The sequence below is a fragment of the Typopeltis vanoorti genome, chromosome 19, assembly GCF_054136105.1.
Source record: "Typopeltis vanoorti isolate ZY-2024b chromosome 19, IOZ_Tvanoo_1.0, whole genome shotgun sequence".
Taxonomy (NCBI): domain Eukaryota; kingdom Metazoa; phylum Arthropoda; class Arachnida; order Uropygi; family Thelyphonidae; genus Typopeltis; species Typopeltis vanoorti.
In genome coordinates this window covers 75,829,297-75,848,498 of record NC_143567.1, presented here as the reverse complement: position 1 = coordinate 75,848,498, position 19,202 = coordinate 75,829,297, and the positions used below count along the sequence as shown (strand labels likewise).

The following is a 19,202-nucleotide window of genomic DNA, read 5'->3' as shown; positions in this document are numbered from 1 at the left end:
TATTAAATAGCTTTACTAATATAGTAATGCTGTCACCTTCTAATAACTTGACTATTTCTGATGGTATTCTATCAAAGTCTAATACTTTACCATTTTAGCTGAGTTCAAAGCATATTATTCTACCACTGATCTTAGAATGCATGGATCTTCCATATGTTCATAAGTATTTTCTGGGTTTTGTCTGTTATCAGTAAAGAGTTCCTCTACATATTTCATCCATTCTTGTATTTTATCATCCTTTCTGGATATTATTTTTCCTTTTTTTATTTTGAAGGATACATGGTTTTTTGTTTTTTTTTTAAAAAAAATACCTGAGGTCGTCTCTTTCAGCTTTTTGTGTAGACTAAAACTGTCATGAATTTAGTTTTAAATATTATTATTATACAGGATCTCCATTGGAGACGCATCATGGGAGACCCAAACTAACTATTATACACACAAATCCTATCACATCTCTCCTTAAACTCATTCACTGAGTTAAAGGAGAGATGTGATAGGATTTGTCATTCAGACAAAAGTCATTGAGAGATGTCATTCGGGGACACTCACAATTCATTTTGGCAATCCATTCCACTAATTCTTTTTTAATTTTATTTATTTGTTTTTTTAATATCTGATCCACACACAAGAAAAGCCACAAGAACTATAGCACATCAGTGCTGTGTGTGAGGGAGGGGAGAGGTAAGAGGAATAGAAAAAACAGGGAATTTGTTCATATTTTGCTTGAAAACTGAGGGTTGTAATCTTTTGGAAGGACAGAGTGGGGGAAACTGTTCCAAAGGACAGAAGTAGATGGCAATGAAGTTAGTTCGGTGAATTTCAAGATGGACTCTAAAGGGTGTTAGCAGTGGCTCATTTTAATGATTTTGGAAGAGAGTAGAGAAATAATGGTCAATTCAGGAGAGCACTGTCTATGAAAGTATCTGTAGAAGAGGCACAAGGCAGAAATTGAATGTCTGTGAGAGAGGGACTGAAGTGGGTACGTGAGAGAGAGAGATCATTAATTAGCTGGAATGCCCTCTTCAAGATAGAATCTAGCAGTCTTAGAGAGGATTTTGTTGCACACCTCAAATATGGGAGTAGTATCCCGTGGCTGGGTGGATTTGGAATTTGTATGGAGTTAGTAGCTGTGGAGGTGTGAAGTAGTGTCTTGTGTGAAAAAGTACAAAGTTTTTTGGCAGCTGCAGAAACTATAGTTGAAATGTGGTTGTGCCAGGAAAGAGTGGAGGTGCCGGTCAGTCCAAGAAGAGAAATCAATCTGGTTATGGTTGGATATCTCTATTATGCGAGAGATCAGACAGGACTGAGTTTTGGTGGCAATGAAGTTTATAAGGTTGTCCTTGTCCCACTAGGATATAGTTAGATCAGAGTTCAGGTCACTAGTTGTGGTAGATTTTGAGGATTCTAATACTTCAGCCCTACAAGGTTTGTCGAATCAAAAGGAACAATGGAGTGTACTGTCATCAGCAAAGCTATGTATAGGTTTGGAAGTCTGTGAGAGCAGGTCATTTATATACAAGAGGAAGAGAGAGTATGCAAAAGAACAGAACTATGGGGAACTCCCGCATTGTTGGGAAATCTAAGGAGAGGAAATTGTCCACCATTACATGTAGTGAGTAACTAGTGAAAAAAGTTGGAGATCCAGTTGTAAAGTGTGGAAGACAGGCCATAGGATGGTAATCTGTTAAACAGGCCCCTGTGCCAAACTCAATGAAATGCCTTTGAAATGTTGAGGGTAACCATGTGAGTTTCTCCAAATTTTTCCATGGTTTCAGTCCAGAGGTGAGTGGTGGAAAGCAAGATCAGCTGTAGTTTGTGAGTGGTAGAACCCATACTGCTGGTCACTGATTAGTTGTTATGTCTCTAGATGATTCAAGAGTCAAAGCCCATCCACATAAATGGATACATACATACATAAACTTTCCCATCATCCCCCTTCTTAACAATATGGTATCATCAAAACAGAGCCTCCAACCTCTGCTACACCTAAGCATCCCTTACAGCAGAACTTGCCATTATTCTCCAAACCTTCCTGTTTAATGGTAACCAATGCCAAAAATATCTATAAATTATCCGTTCCTTCTGACCCACCTCCGTCTCAGCATAAAGATTACAAGTAATGCTATTATTGTTCCCTATATCTGAGGAATTTCAGAAACAGCCAGAACTTTAAATAACTATAATCTCTGCACTGCTTTCAAATCTCATTTGAAGCTAGCTTCCCTTTTCCACTCTCCTAAGAATCCACTTCTTACCCTGTTTATTCCAGGTATTTACAAAATTCCTTGTTCTTGCAACTTATCATATTATGGTGAAACTAGGAGATCTGTTAACATCCGCCTAGAAGAATACAGAAAAATACATTGCCACCACAACTATGGTCAGTCAGGTCTTGTCGATTAAGTCCAGCCTAATCATAATAAATATGGTTGTATTAAACTTCCCACATTGAGAAAACTTTAATTCTTAGGCGAGCAGGAGGCCTAAGAAATATTGAGACAATCCAACCTGCTGTTTAATTTTCTTTGTGCTGCAATTATTCCATTAAACTGTAATATGGATGTAGCATGTACATGTAGGAAAGCTGTGTTCTGGATGGATGGATGCAGTATGCACATAGAGGACTAAGTAGTGCAGACAGTGGGTTGTGTGGAGTAGAGTGCCCAAGTCCTTGGAAGTGTCATGTAATGATACGATAAAAATAAAAATTACAAACATAGGCTGGAACACAGAAAACATTAACTGATTTCCCAATGGAAATCCTACAGAAAAAGTTATTTAGACACAATTTTTAATGAATATGGCAAATTAAATTTGAAAATAGATAACAGAAGCAAAGCAGGAATGGCAAGTAGTTGGTCAAAAAAAAATTTACATGGAATAATTAAGAAATTAGCTAAATACTAAACTAGCAATATTCAAGATAGAGTTGAAACTGATTTTAAAAGATCTCAGAGTTTAGTTAGAAATAAAGCAGCTGCTCAGGCTAGACCACAGATTTAGGGGAGTGAACAGATGGCATAAGGAGCAGAATCACATTAAAAATGCAAACATTAAAAAGGAACTTTATATTGTTAGCATTCAAGAGAAAAATATATGAGCCTTTCCTTTCTTTCTCATTCTGTTTAAGCAGTCAAAAGGATTTAACCACAAACAGAATGACAAAGAAAGAACAAAATTACATGATAACCACAGTAATAAACTTTAATGCTAAGCCAAACCATAGTATTGACACTAAACATGGTATTCCTGTGGGATGAAGCTTGTCTCCTCCATCAACACAATTTTAAATATTAATGCTTATTCAAAGAAATTTGGGAAGCCTTTACATTGCCTTAACCTGAATCATAAAAATTGTCTCTCCTCCCAAAAGTTTAAGAGATTCTCATTTTTTGTTTACATAAAACCTGACCTTCATGGGAAGTCAAAGCTAGACAACAGTCTATTATAACACTGCTTATCACCAACTGTTTGCACTTTCACCACCCTCTCAGGCAATGCATTTCACACTCCTACCACTCTCCATGCAAAAAAAAACCTACTTCTCACTCCTTTACTCACTACTTCTGTTTGCAACTTCCAGGGATGGCCACTTGTCCTTGTTTCTTCCTTTCATTCTACTATGTGAAAAATCTTTCCAGTGGCAGTCCAATAATAACAAACTTTGCGACACTGAACTGACATCCCCACTTCCATGCCCATTCACTCAATCTCTTCAAGTCTTTTTGTAAAGTACATCTGCTCTAATTCTCACAGTACTTCAACTTTGCATCATCTGCAAAGATTCCCCAATATCATTAATATACTGGTTAAACAGCAATGGTCCTAAAACAGACCCTTGAAGCACACCACTAGTGATTCTCTCTTCTGGGATATTGCTCCCACATTCACATCTTGCTGATACCTATTAGACAGCCAATCTCCAATTCAATGCATTAATCTAATATCAAACTCATCTGTTCTGTTTAACTGTAAACTTATCATGCAACAATCTATCAAAAGCTTTTGCAAAATTTATGTATACTACTCTGTATCCATCTTCCTTGTCCAATGCATCTGCCATCTTATTGTAATAATTAAGCAGATTAATAAAATATGACCTTCCTTTAGGAAATCCATGCTGTCCATCAAAGCAAATCTCAATTCTAGATCTTGGTTCTCACTAACCTCTCCAACACTTTAACCACAACACCTGACATACCCCCCCCCGCTTTCTTTCTACCAAACTGTAGTTTACATGCCTTCAAGTTTATCCTCATAACTAACATTGTACAGTCCTGATATAATTTTTGTTATCCATTTATATATCCTCTCCATTCATCCCCCTTCAAATCCTGGTGACCAGATCTGAGCACAAAAATCTGATCAAAGCTTTATACAATGGGACTACCACCTTTCAATATTACAGCAATCCTCTGAGTTGTCTTTACAACCTTTGCAGTATGTCCTCTGAACTTCAAATTTCTATCTACAATCACCACAGGAGCTCTTGCTTCCTCCAGTATAACTGTAATTGAATATGAAGCATTCCATCTGTGGAGCCCAAATTTCAAAATCTTACATTTAGTTGCATTAAACGGCCATCCCTGTTAATGTGCCCACCTTACTAGCTATTCAAATCCTCTTGAAGAGCCAATATATCTGCACTAGTATTAATAACCCTTCCGAGCTTCACTTCATCTTTAAACAACTGAAAATCTCCATGTAGTCCTGTGACAATATCATTAGCAATAAAGACTGAACAGTAATAGTCCTAGTACAGAATCCTATGAATCTCTACTTGTAACCTTCCTATTCCCTGATACTCCCCCCCCCCAATACACAACTATTATCTCTATCAAAAAAGCTAGTTACCAATCCAATCCCTTACATGATAACCAACTTCAATCATTAATTGCAACTTCAGTACTAACTTGTCATGTGGCATCCTGTCAAGTGGCCTTGCAAAATCCAAAAAAAAAATGAGATTGCATGCCTTACTTTTATCCACTCATATTCTTAATATACATATGACATTCCTCGGATTATTTTCTCCTATTGCACATCTGCCATTAGTAGCAATGTTCTTTGCATGATTAAATAGAAATATCTTAAATATTATCCAATTAGGTTTCATCTAGTATGTAGGCAGTTTGGTGAACAATCACTTTTAACCTGACCCTCAAGACAGTGCTTTCGCTTAGATAATCCAAAAACACATCATTTAAACATGTTTATTCATTATTGCAATAACTAACGATATCATGCATTAATAATTTAATCTGTAGATGTTGAATAGTTTTCATTAAAATTGGATATTTATTATCCAAGGATAATAAATATCCAATTTTATTTTGCTAAAAAGACAAATGTCCATCACTTGTAACCTCTTGTTCACTTTCAAATGGAAAAATTGCCTATTTGGCTATAAAATGACAGACATAATGCATCTTTTTTATATACCACGATGAAGCTTTTCTGCATTTTGTCTTCAATATGTTGCAATGACATTAGATTTCTGAAAGTAATGCTGTTTAGAAATGAAAGAGGCAGCAAAAGCCTCCCCAGAAATGAGGCAAGTATTCAATATACAAATATATACTGCATTTTCATTGATTTTTTTTTCTTTTGTGGGAGAAACCTCTGTCATCTTGTATGAGACTAATTCAGATTTATCTTAAAAGTAAAGAAAGTGAAAATGTTTGGCAACTGTACAACTGCTACTACTAGTCTTTCACAAATGATCATTCTGGTTACATCTTTGTGGTTTACAAAAAATAAAGAAATAAATAAATACAAAATAAATAACTGAAGAAAGCTTGATCAAAAGGTAATATGTCTTCAGAGAATGGTTCTGTCAGACAAAAACTATAAGAGTATGTGTGTGGGGGGGGAAGAATATTCTCGCTAAAATATCACTACAATGCCAGCTGCAGTAACAAAATAACGAGCCAGACGAATGGATTGTGATATACGGCGAATGGATGTTTACAGAGGGAGGGAGGATAAATTTTAATTACGCCAACAGATGAGTAAAAATTAAATAAGACCCGTAAAAGCTGCTGAAATTCATCAGAGCAAAAGCAAGCATATGCATATTTTTTCAAGGTCATTTAAATATCGTACAGAAAGAATTACGTCTCAGAATATATATTAGTAAGAAATGATTAATTTAAAGAAATTTAATAAAGCATTTTTAAGGCTTAATTTCATATGAACGCCTTTAATTAAAAAAAAAAAAAAAACGAATTTTTATAACACAATTACTAGCCTCCGAATTCTGAGAAACATCCATAACTTTAGCAAAGAAAATTAGTATTCAATATCAGAAACCAGTTAACCTCAAACTAGAAACAGTACGTAATTACTAAACAAATGCCAAAACTTTGACAGCATTCTTATACAGTGCCATCTACGAATAATGTCAGAAATGAAGGTCAAAAAAAAATAATAATAATACACAAAAGGACAATAAACTAGTTATTTTAATGTATAACTAACGCACACCTTTCAATGTACCCTCACTCAAAATTAACAAATTTATGCATATTATGGAAACTACTATTATGAAAGTAGTTAAGAATCACATGTAGACATCTTAAATATATGCTCTAGTTTCAATGGAAATCTTGAGGACTTGGGGAATTAACATTGCTTAACGCCATTATAGGTAGTTTTTTTTTTCCTTTTCAATCTTCTCTTACAACCATTAAGTATTTTAACATATTTGACAACTGCTGCCATCATGTCTGCTTAACTTAATTGGTATAATTATCTGGGCCAAAGATCGACTGATTAATAGCCTGTGTAGCTCAAAGGAAGTAGTGTGAGAATCCGCTTTGCTAGGAAGCATGAAGAATGGCGACCAAAGTTCAGTTCAAGTATCCGATTAGACTATCTTTCCGTCGGTTCCCAGGTTGACGCCGCTCTCTGGGAAGGCAGAAATGTTTTTCCTCACGGAAACTCAGGTGTTTTCGTCCCGTAAACTCAAGAAAATCTACCCTAGAACGCTCACTATTTCAGATAGAAAAATATAATGTTAGGATAAAAAAAAAAAAAAATCAGCTAACGCCTTTTTATTCCCGTATATACGGGAGTAGGCGAGGCCACTTAGCCCGATCTAACTTTTGGAGACTGAATGGGCAGTTCAATCTCCACTGGTACCCAATCAGAGACAGATGGCCCAAGGCTATCACTAATTAAGCGGTACGCAGTGAAGAGAGACGGCTCAAATGTGCCGCCATCTCGTGGTTCCTAACCTTAACACAATATATTTAATGTCTGAAATAATGTGGGTTCTACGGTCGATTTTCTTGAGTTTACAGGACGAAAAACCCGAGTTTCCGGGAGGAAAAACCTGCTTGCCTGTGCCAGAGATCGACTAACTCGGGAACCGGTCGAAAAAAGGCTTAGAAAAATTTCCTCTAGTCTCCGACTAGGCTCGAAACCAAGACTTCCTTCGTGCGGCCAAGCGCGATGGTGTGCAAACGCCACATCCACTGAGCTACACAGGCTCCATAATGTTAGGATTAGGAACCCAAACATGACAAAACTTGTTTGCTAGTCTCTTAATAGGTTGCCGCTTATAATTACTTATAGTCTTGGTCAGCTATTGCTCACTGGCTATCGGTGGTGAATGAACTGCCCACTCAGTCTCCAAAAGTTAAGTATGATTAAAATGCCTTGCCTGCTCAGTATAAGAGTTGTAGAGCAGGTGCACTCCCTAGATGAGTCCATGGACTCCCTGGAGATGTAATAATAATAATAATAATAAGGAAATAAAAGACGTTAGCTGATTTTTTATATATATTTTTATGACAAGCACACTCACCAAAGGTGTAGAAGCTTTCTTGAGTGTGTTAATCTTAGGTTTAGAGGTTACATAATTAAAACACTTGGTGAGCAGTTAAAATAGACCTCTCAAGGGAAATCGCTGCCCAAGTGTTCCGTTAAACCACAGAAAATCTGGCCGTGACTGTCCCTGACCTAAGCGTTTTTAATGCATTTCCATAGGCAATCTTGAGCCTGTGACAAAAATATAACAAGAAATAACAAAACATCACTGTCCAGGAAGAAAAGTGGAAACTATTAAAGCTCTTTTATCAAGAACAGTCAATCTGGGGAAATTTCCATTAAAAAAAGAGAAAAAAACATTGATGCAAAGTATCCAAGGAAACTTTAAGTTAACTCAACCTGCCAACACCACACCAGCTAACCAATTTACTTATACCTCAGCTATATCAACTTCAGAGCTAATGCCAACTATACTGCAGGAGAAATCAACTATCAAAAAACTGGAGGATGAGACTCTCTCTGTAGCAGCCAATAAGCCCAACACCTGGAGAAGAAAGGTAAACAGAAAGAGCAGACAAGGGAAAAGTCAAAGTGCTTCTACCACCGGCACCTGTAGAGCCATCAACAGTTCCAAAGAGAAAAGAAGATCCATCTCCCCAGAAGGGGAACAAATTTAAACTAAGTATAAGAAATCCATCAATGAAACAGTGAAATCAGAGATTTTATTGTTTTATTGCACAGGAAATTGGAAATCCCTCCTTCCAAGGATTCCATCAAAGGAAATAACAAAGTACATGAACTTCAAGTTCAATAATTACTTGTACAGAATATTGGAAGGCAAGAGGACAATTTCAAAATCAAGGATAACTGGTACGAAATTGAATTTTAGTCAAGCTTGTTTCTAAGCGTGAAGAAAGTCCGAGGAGGAGAGATACTCTGCTACTGCCGTTCAGTAAAAAGTCCATAATAAGATTCATCGAGCAGTCAAAGATCAGAGATATACATCAGACAGGAGATGATAAATATCTGAAAGATGCCACCCCACTCTTTCGAATCGCTCTCTCTAAAAGCAAGCAGGTTCTCTTCTCTTACTAAAGCAGAGGAAATTTGAAGCTTCATGCTAGCATTTTACATCAGGCTACAAGAGAGAAACGCTTCGTTTACTTCAGGGAACATGTAAATGACATGCCAAAAAGTACGCCATTTCATTCTTCTGGAATTTAGGAAGAACAACACGGCTTCAGAGTCTGGTACTGATTCTCACCCCGTCCAAGAGCATCCAAGATATAGAGAGGAGGATTTTAGACACACACACACACACACACTGGTAGTACCAGGTCATAAACATGTAATGTACTTCCTGACTAATACAATCGACAAACCTGCATTCCTAAATGTTTATGGGCACTCTTCTCCTTCGACAATTAAGAAATGGACTGCCGAGTTTAAACATGGCAGTACCAGCCTTGAAGATGATCCACGTGAAGGACATCTAAAAAGTACAATAACACCTGAAATTATTGATCAAATGCACAATATGGTATTGGATGACCGGCGAGTCAAAGTGAGTAAAATTGCTGAGACTAAAGGCATTTCAAAAGAATGTGTAGGATATATTTTGAATGAAGAATTGTAAATGAAAAAGATTTGCGCAAGATGGGTTCCGCGCTTACTCACGGAAGATCAAAAACGCACTCGCACGAAAATCTCTAAACAGTGCTTGGAGTGTTTTATCAAGAATAAACCTGATGTTGTGCGTCGATTAATTACTATGGATGAGACTTTGATTCACTATTACACACCAGAATCCAAGCACAGTAAAAACAATGGACAGAAGCCGGTCGTTCAGCACCAAAGAAGACAAAGTCGGTTCCATCAGCAGGAAAAGGTCATGGCATCGGGGTTTTGGGATGCCATGACCTTTTCAATTAATTATATTGAAAAGGATAAACCAATAACCGTGGAATATTATTCCGATCTTTTAACCAGACTATTCGAAAAAATTCGTAAGAAAAGACTCGGTTTGCAGAAGAAAAAAATCATCTTTCATCAGGATAATGCACCTGCCCACAAAGGTGTTTTGGCAATGGGAAAATTAAGGGATCTGCACTATGAATTGTTGGAACATCCATCCTATTCCCCAAATTTGCCTCCCTGTGACTTCTATCTCATCCTAAAGATAAAACTCTTTCTTGCTGGTCAGCGTTTTTCTTCGAATCAAGAGGTCATTGCAGCAGTAGAGGGTATTTTGCAGATCTTACTGAGAACAACTATAGGGATGGGATAATGGCGCTGGAGCATCGCTGGAATGAATGTGTTGGTCTTAAGGGAGTTATGCTGAGAAATAAAAATAATTTTGAAATTATAAATTCGTTTTTTTTTTCATTGTTAGGCCGAGAGCTTGTCAGACCACCCTCGTATATGTGCCGCCATCTCTTGTTGATGGAGATGACATCGACATTAGTAACAGCATCCCAAACCATAAATAAATTATGCTCATATACCATTACTTAGAAAAAAGTAGAGTTCGGTCCTAGAAGCTTCCGTGAGAATTCCTATCCTTTTTCTAGGCTAAGCTTCACTGTCGTCGCTGCAATTTGAGCTACTAGAAGGGACTGGGACACGTGGGTACAATTTAAACTCACTATCAAACAGAGCTCAATAAAATGGAGCCAAGGAAATGCCTTCCTCTTCAGATCTTGATTCTGAAATCTATTTAATGAGAGAAGTTGACTTCAACCCAGCCAGCTTTGAGGTATACCATGTAAAAATATCTTAATGAACATTATTCTCGAGAAAGACATCGTAAAACGAAAGCATGCATAGGAAAAGTATTTGAAAATTAGGTTCCATTTGCTCTTCTAATCTGTTCTTGAAAGTTACTGAAGGTTTGTCTTCGGCTGCTATCTATAACAGATTTTTGTCAACTTCGGATAAGAAAGAACCACCAATAACATTAACTAAAGCGTCAGAAGAAAAGTATGGATGCGCCGAATATTCGTTTTTCTTTCTGTATTTACCTACGGGCCAATCAGTACTCGGTATTTGTTCAGCCAAAGCAGAAAAATTGCTATAAATACGTCATAATAAACGCAACCAAGGTCGGGAAAAGCACCGACCTCTTATCCTGTGAGATCGCTCAAAATGAGAAAACTCATTCCACAGTACAATTTCTTAGAAAATTTCTTCCGGCACTAAAATACCTGCTCATGCCTCGAAAGAGTTTTCTTTTTATTATTTATTATCATTTTATTTATTTATTATCTTCCTTACAAGAAGAGAGTCTGTGTCGCTCAGTGGATGTAGCGTTTGCATACCACGGCGCTTGGCCGCACGAAGGAAGCTTGGTTTCGAGTCTAGTCAGTGCCTAGAGGAATTTTTTCTAAGCCATTTTTTCGACCGGTTCCCGAGTTGGTCGATCTCTGGCACGGGCAAAGGGATTTTTTCTCCCGGAAACTCAAGAAAATAGACCGTAGAACCCACATTACTTCAGACATTAAATACGAGTGGTAGGGATCACGAGATGGCGGCAATTGTAGAGCAGTCTCTCTTCACTGCATGCCGCTTAATTAGTGATAGCCTTGGACCAGCTATCTCTGATTGGGTACCAGTGGAGATTGAACTGCCCACTCAGTCTCCAAAAAGTTAGGGCAAAAAAAAAACGGCCTCGCCTACTCCCTGTATATATTGGGAGTAAGAAGGCGTTGGCTGATTTGTTTTTTCATTCCTTATGTCAGAATTTGCCGAATATTCGGCTTTGGCCGTATCAGGGGGGAGAGAGAGAGAGAGAGAGAGAGAGATGGCATTCGACCTACCCACTGAATCCGAAAAAAAGCTTACTCTTATCTTAGCAATGCTCATATTGTTTCCTGTAGGTGTCATTTTAGTGTTCTCCGCGATAATTTCGTTTATATTATGATGCCTTAAAATACTAACACCAAGTATAGTTTTTAAAAAATAAAAAAATAAGCTAATGCCTTTTATTCCCTTATAGGCTGTACGCGAGGCGTTTTAACATGTTCATTGCCAATCACGCGATACCACGCGATGCGAGTTCTCACCAAACGGCCGATCACGCGTTATCGCGTTGACGTCGCTAACTAAATAAAAAAATAAAAAAAATTTGGCCACCACACGAAATTCCAATTTTCAGCTTGGCAATGAACGATACGCGTGATGCGAGTTCCCACCAAACGGCCCATCACGCGTTATCGCGTGGACGTCGCTAACTAAATAAAAAATTTAAAAAAAATTGGCCACCACACGAAATTCCAATTTTCAGCTTGGCAATGAAAGTGTTAACTATCTAGCTTTTGGAGACTGAGTGGGCAGTTCAATCTCCACAGGTAGCCAATCAGAGACTGGCACATGTCTATCACTAATTATAGCAACCACCGATGAAGAGGCTGGCAAACAAGTGCTGCCATCTCTTGGTACCTAGCCCTAACAAGATATGTTACTGTCTGAAATAATGTGGGTACTGCGGTCGATTTTGTTGAGTTTACGGGATAAAAAACCTGAGTTTCCAGGAGGAAAAACCCGCTTGCCCGTTCCAGAGATCGATTAACTCGGGAATCGGTCGAAGAAAGATTTAGAAAAAGTTCCTCCAATCAGCGACTAGACTTGAATTTACGTCTCACTTTGAGCGACCACTTCCATTGAGCTACACATGCCTTTCAATTATAGTTGTGCCCACGAATAATAAAACAAGCAATATTTGGAACTTAAATCCAGCATTATTTCAAAGCCGAATGTGGAAAGTTCGTAAATTGATCAGAAAGCTTGCTGGAATACATTCCTCGTCATTCAGGAGTTGTCTTAGTGTGGATTACTTAAAAGACAGAGGCGCTGGCCAAGCGTCTATATATATATTCGCCTTTTATTAGTCCATTTTAATAAGGTTTCACGGGCCGACAGCTCTTTAGACATCAGGGAAGAAGTTTAAGAGAGCAAAAACTCTCGTTTAATACTAAGGAGTGCAATGTCAGAGATGTTTTGCATCGCCAAACTGAATCTGTTTGGCGATGTTCATCATGAACATAATGAAGAATCATATTTTTCACGAAGTGAAATTACACATCTGGAAGGTTAGTAAAACGTATGTCAACACCACTAAAACTTCAACATCGCTGAAAGTAAAAAAAAAACAAAAGGCTTTTTATTTAAAAAAAAAAAAGATTATATTGCTCACTATGGTAATTCCTATGGGTAGAAAAACCACCCCTGGGTACTGACAGTTTAAGAAAAAACGGTGCTCAGTCCACCCTGAGGAATGAGATAATCAAATATTCTTTATTATTGCTAGGACTTAAAAACGCCCAATATCTTGCTTACAAAGCCGTGCTTTGATTCAGGAGGTAATTTTTAGAGAAACCAAGGCAGCAAAGGACAACTCTAGGCAGTTAGCACGGAAAGGGCTGACCATCTGGGTGTCGAATGCGTTTGTGGTATTTTCTATTCTGCAGAACTGCTTGAGGTGGTCTACCTCCATGCCAGGATAAAGGAAGAAGATTGGGAGTAGAGTTAATACCCCCCCGCCTAGAAAATCCACTGATTACGAAAACCAAGATCCTGAATAAATCACCATATCAGCCAAGCGGATAATGAATGGATGAACACTTTCAGGGGGCAAAGTCTACAGGAACCTTTGAACAGATGAGGTTACCACTTTCACCTAAACGTAAATTAATTGCAATACAGAAAGTTAGAAATATGTCTCGTAATGGAAAGACAAGAAGTTATTAAGGAAGTGGGAAAGTGCAGAACTGATAATTTAGGAATACAATTCAGGAACAAGTGAGCTAAAAACTTTGGATTTGAAGGAGTGAGAACTGTTGATGAATATCAAATAACAGGAGCAGATGAAAATCATGAAAGAGGTATGGCGTTTGCATTTAGTGCAAGTAAAATCTTGATAAACTGTTAGCCCACAAGTGACTGGATAATAATAGCTGTATTTTAACCCACAAGGAAAAAAGGAAAATGATAATTAATTTAGCAGAAAAGGGAAGAAGATTGGCTGGTTGGCAGAACGGGAGAGAAGATGAACTGGTGGCACAAGGTGCCTAGAAGAAACGAATCTTGACCTTATTGATCTATTAGACATGAAGAGGAAGTAAGTAACTCCCCGTGAATGTAACTAGAAAGATGAGAAATGTGAGAAGGGGTATGACAGGAAATGGAGTACTATTCCACTTTCATCAGAGAAAGGGATACTTATGGTGAAGGCAGTGTCCTTGTGTAGGAGGAATGATCACCAATATCTTTTTTATAGGGATACCATCATTTGTGCAGAGGTACCGAGAACAGATCCACTACCCCAATCATATGTATATCATTGATGGTCTGCATATACGCATTTGGGAGTAGTGGACGCTGAGAGCCATTGCCTCCATCACTTTGTTCAGCTAAATTTTGCTGTAGTGGAAGAATGTGGTCTGTTGCCACAGAATCTTGTAGACACATCTTTATATCGAGCATTAGCCACGTTTTTAGGCATTTTAAGTCATTAGAGGTGATTAATACAACATACAAGTATTATGTTGTATTAATCACGGCAAGTAATATGAGAAGTATTATAACTTCTCACATTACTTGCCGTCTCCTCATTTAATTTCTATTTTGTTACGCATTAACATACTACATTTTATCATTCTTTATTACAAACTGCATGGGTTATGCGCATTTTCTAAGGGTTTATTTTTTTTACACTGTGTACACTGCTTGAAAAGAAGTCAAAAGGCACCATAGTGTGGGGAATGAACAACCACGCACCCATCATAATATGTAAGACCGCTTGCTTTCCCTCCGATTACTAAAGCTTCCTATGGAGTATACCTTCCACAAGTGTATAATAGCGATCAATGGGAATTTTGGACCATTCTTCCTGTAGGCATTTAGTCCTGACTGTTGTGGAGAGAACCTCTCTTGACTACACACTATGCTCCAGTTCATCCAACAGATATTCGATACCATTCATATCAGGGCTCTGTGGAGGCGTCGTGTGGTGACGTATCCACAAACCAAGCAGTTACAGGAGTAACCATATGACAAGATGCATTGTCTTTCCGAAAAAGACGGTGATCAGTTCTGCAGAAACACCACAAAGTAAGAAGTATTGCATTGTTCAGAATGTTCAAGTACCTATTGGAATTCAGTATTCGTGGTGCCACAGAGGTCTGAGCCAATCCACGAAAAACAGGACCATACCATCACACTACCACCTCCGAATTTCACAGTTGGGAGTTACACTCTCTGGTGAAGGCAGTGATATTTTCACTGCTCGGTAGATTGAAGGTGCCGTGATTACGTCGCTAACGCAGCTTTCCAAAATTTCACGTCACACTGGACACGCTGTTTGTTCCACTGAAGATCACGCTATATGTTAGTTCGGTAATGAGTGGCTTGTATATTTTCCAACCATTGAAAACCATGTCGTGAGCCTGGTTCTGAAAAATGTTTGTGCAAATTCGTGTTCCAGTGATGCCTGGAACTCCACAACATGGAGGCCTACGAATGGCGGTTTTTACATATTATCGTTCATAGCACCCTATGGTTATGTTCAGTATGTGGTGGGTCATCCACTGTGGGTAGAACTGCAGTTGGCTCCCTCTGTTATCATCTCATTATGGTATTACTGATTGTTGACCTCGGATGGCTCAATTTGTCGACAATTTGCCAAATAGATAGGCCAGCAACATGGCATCCTATCAAAACCTTTTTCAAACTTCGTCAGCTTCCTGCTTGCAGCCATTTCACCCAGACACGGCTATATTAAGTTGGGAGCATCATATTCCTGCAATTTATAACGGATATAAATACGTGACTCGTTACATGGCATGATGCAATTTGCCCATGGGTGTGTCGACTAACGTATTTTCAAGCAGTGTATATATACTTATGTTCATATTAACCGCATCACCTGCTGTAAACCACGGTTTTTTGGCAATTAAATTTGAATGCTTGCCTATTTAAAAATGGATAATAACATTAATTGTAAAGACCTGTGCAGCTCAGTGGAAGTGGCACTTGCATCCTCTGTGCTTGGTCGTTAGAAGTTAGACTTAAGTTCAAGTCTAGTCACCGACTTTTCTAAGCCTTTCTCCAACGGGTTCCCGAATTAGTCGATCTCTGGCATGGGCAAGCAGGTTTTTCCTCCCGTAAACTCAAGAAAATCGACCGAAGTACCCACATTATTTCAGACAGTAACCTATCTTGTTAGGGTTAGGTATCAAGAGATGGCAGCACTTGTTTGCCAGCCTCTTCATCGGTAGCTGCTATAATTAGTGATAGACATGGACCAGCTATCTCTGATTGTCTACCAGTGGAGATTGAATTGCCCAATCAGTCTCCAAAGGGTAGATAGGGTATAAAGGCCTCGCCTACACCCTATAAGGGAATAAAAGGCATTAGCTGATTTATTTGCCACAGATAATGAAAAGGTTATATAACAGTTTTATTTCTGATTAATATTTGGCTCTTTTAGTACAACATGTGACATAATTAGGAAATGACAACAAACATGTGAAATTTGCAAATATTTCAGAATGGAGTGGACAGTGATATTTTCACTGGAAAAACAAATACTGGTGTCAACATTTAGTTCGACTATAGTTTTACTAATTTTCAAAGATAAAAATTCGCTTTTTGTTGTTTAGTACTTCTTCGATCCTCTTGACTTTATTACAGCTTGGCATCGGCAGGGAATTGACTAAATCGATTTTCTGATGGATGGAACTGTCAGTTCATGGTTCTATACCCTCATAACGGCTTCTTGGAGTTCGCGAAGTGTTTTTGGCTTAGCAGAATTGTACAATGGGGTTGAGATCTGGAGTTTCCTGGCCAAGGTAGTCACTGAATAGAGTGTTTTTTAAGCCACTTATTAACCTGTGACAAAAAACTAAAGCTTTTATTAAAGTACTAAACGGAATTCGCATTGTACATTTTAGGGTCATTATAATTGTATTACTTACACTTTTTGAAGCATAACAAGGGGGCAGTCTTCCTAAAAGATGTAGTTGATCATTACGGTAAAGTGGTTTCTGATAGTAGGCAACAAATTATCTTACATGATTGCACAAGTGTACCAAAATTTTCTGGTACACTTGTACATTCGCTGATCCTTTTGTGAAATGCAAGCCACCAACACCATGATATGACATGTAGCCAAAAATCATCAGACTGCTTAGAATTTTTTTGTTGACACCACACAATCAGGGATGAATTTTTCCCCATTCATCTTCGAACTGTCTGTCTGTCTACTGTCGTTGCCCTGCAGGTTAAAATTTTGCTCGTCAGAAAAAGTTACTCTTTTCCACTGATCAGGGGGGACCCATTTGGCATGCTCTTTGCATCAATTTAACCAAGCCAATCTCATTTTATGATTAACAAGGGTTCTTTTTAACCCCTTAACGCACTCGACCGACTTAACTCGGGTCCGAGAAACTTAATTTTTTCCACGTACCCGAGTTAATACGTGACTGTGAATTTTCAAATAATCATAAATTTGATCCAGCAAATCACCCTCGCCAAAAACAGGCGAAAAAACGACCGCTTTCTGATTTTTAATTGGTGCATTAAGGAGTTAAAGTGCATGGCTATCAGTCCCAGTTAGTCCAAACTTGCCACAAAATGTAGTATACGGACCCCAGTATACATTTTGATATCTGTCAATAAGTCATACTCTTTTTCACACAAAATCCACTATGAAATATTATAACCCGAACACATATTCTTCAATTTATGCAACAGACTTCCTTTCTGTATTCTGTCAAAGTCCTTAGCAAAATCCATAACTATCATCGTGTATCCGTTCTCCTTCTCCAGCTCAATTGTAGCAGTGGCTTTCTTCCTTTCCTCCTTCGTCATTTCAGTAGATCCTGTTTCCTTCACTTTCGACAGCAACCATGGAGTAGATTGACTACAGGATATCCTTGCAGCTATTTCAGGAGAGGAATCATCTTCTCAATTCAAAGCTTGAATCCAAGTTTTTCTGAGAGGTAGTAACTACACGTAACTAGTGATATCGATCTAAGCACAAAAATGAACAAGCTCTTGCTCTATTATTATTGAGAGACCTCTAGGGAGTTTGGGACTCATCGATGGAGGTCACATACTACATGCACCAGCTATCATACTTGTTCTTGAATTTACACTTTACACACATCCGTAGCCTGTGTAGCTCAGTGGATGTGGCATGGTGTGGCATGAACTCTGACCAGAGCAGACGTGTTTTTGTGTGCTTCTTAGTGTTCGAACGTAAGAGGATTAGTGCTGCTAAGCCTTACCAGTGCGGGCACACTGCCCTTAACGTACCGTCTGCTTTCATACAGCATGTCGTCGATCGCGGAAAAATCTTCACTTGCTAATACAAGCTCACCTATTAAGGCTACTAGCTTTCAACAACTACCGGAAGGAAATGTTTCATCTGGCAATACCTCTTCAAGTACCAAGGCTACTGGATCTCTGAAGGATACATCCCCAGTCTCTACAGTAACAAATCTACATAACACAATGGAACAGGCATCAGCGACCGTCTTTCAGTCACCTGCTGCCAGTACAACGAAGGATTTCAATTCAGATGTTGTCTCATCGTTAAATCTCCCAGATGAACTAGATTGGAGCAAGGCCTGCATCCTAAAGTGTGATCCTTCTGGCGCCCCATATACAGAACTGGATATCATCAAAAGTTTGAAAGGCAAGGTAAGAGGTTCCAATGTATGGCACCTTGGCTCCTTAAAGTTCAGTTATGTTTTCATAATTTCATTTAAACATGTTTCTTTGAAAGAAAAATTTGCTAAATTAAAATCGCTTAATGTTAATAACCATACATGTGAAATTATCCCCATTGTGAGATCTAGAAAATTAGATATTTTAATTGATTGGTTTCCCCCCCAAATATCTAATAGATTAGTTGGCATGCACTTTGAATCATTTGGTAAAATAGAATGTATTGAAAATGTATCCAATATAAAAGATAAAGAATGGGCGCATGTATTATCCAACAAAAAAAGATTGACTATTACATTGAATGACAATGCCAGAATAGAAAATATCCCGTACATTATAAAAGTTTCTAAAATGCCAGGCTTAGTAATCATTCCAGGAAGACCTCCTGTATGCTTCAGATGCAGGCAGGTAGGTCATCTAAGAAGAGAATGTACAGCATCTAAATGTGAGCGATGCAAGAGAATCGGACACGATATTAAACAATGTCCAGGGCAGACATATGCCTCCATGTTGGCCGCGCACCCTTCGGGCAGTCAACCGAACACATGCGATGAGCTTGAAAAAGCAGAAGACTTCCAGGAAATAACCTCAAGTATTGAATATGAGGCAGAGAATCGGGTCAATGAGAGCAGCACCCCAGGGCTTAACACCCACGGGCACGAGGAATGTAATGAGAATAACTTTCCGCTAAAGGCAAAGGA

At 38.4% G+C, this 19,202-nt stretch overlaps 1 protein-coding gene across 1 annotated transcript in view; it reads right to left on the bottom strand.

Annotated features, from left to right (window-relative positions):
* LOC150096256 (dynein light chain Tctex-type 1-like) overlaps positions 1–18,107 on the bottom strand; it is a 105,282-nt gene extending 87,175 nt beyond the window's left edge. Inside the window, exon 1 of the mRNA XM_090409013.1 lies at positions 18,060–18,107. Within this exon, the coding sequence (XP_090265139.1) occupies positions 18,060–18,107 (48 nt within the window). The remainder of the gene's footprint in view (positions 1–18,059) is intronic.
* Between the last annotated feature and the right edge of the window lie 1,095 nt (positions 18,108–19,202).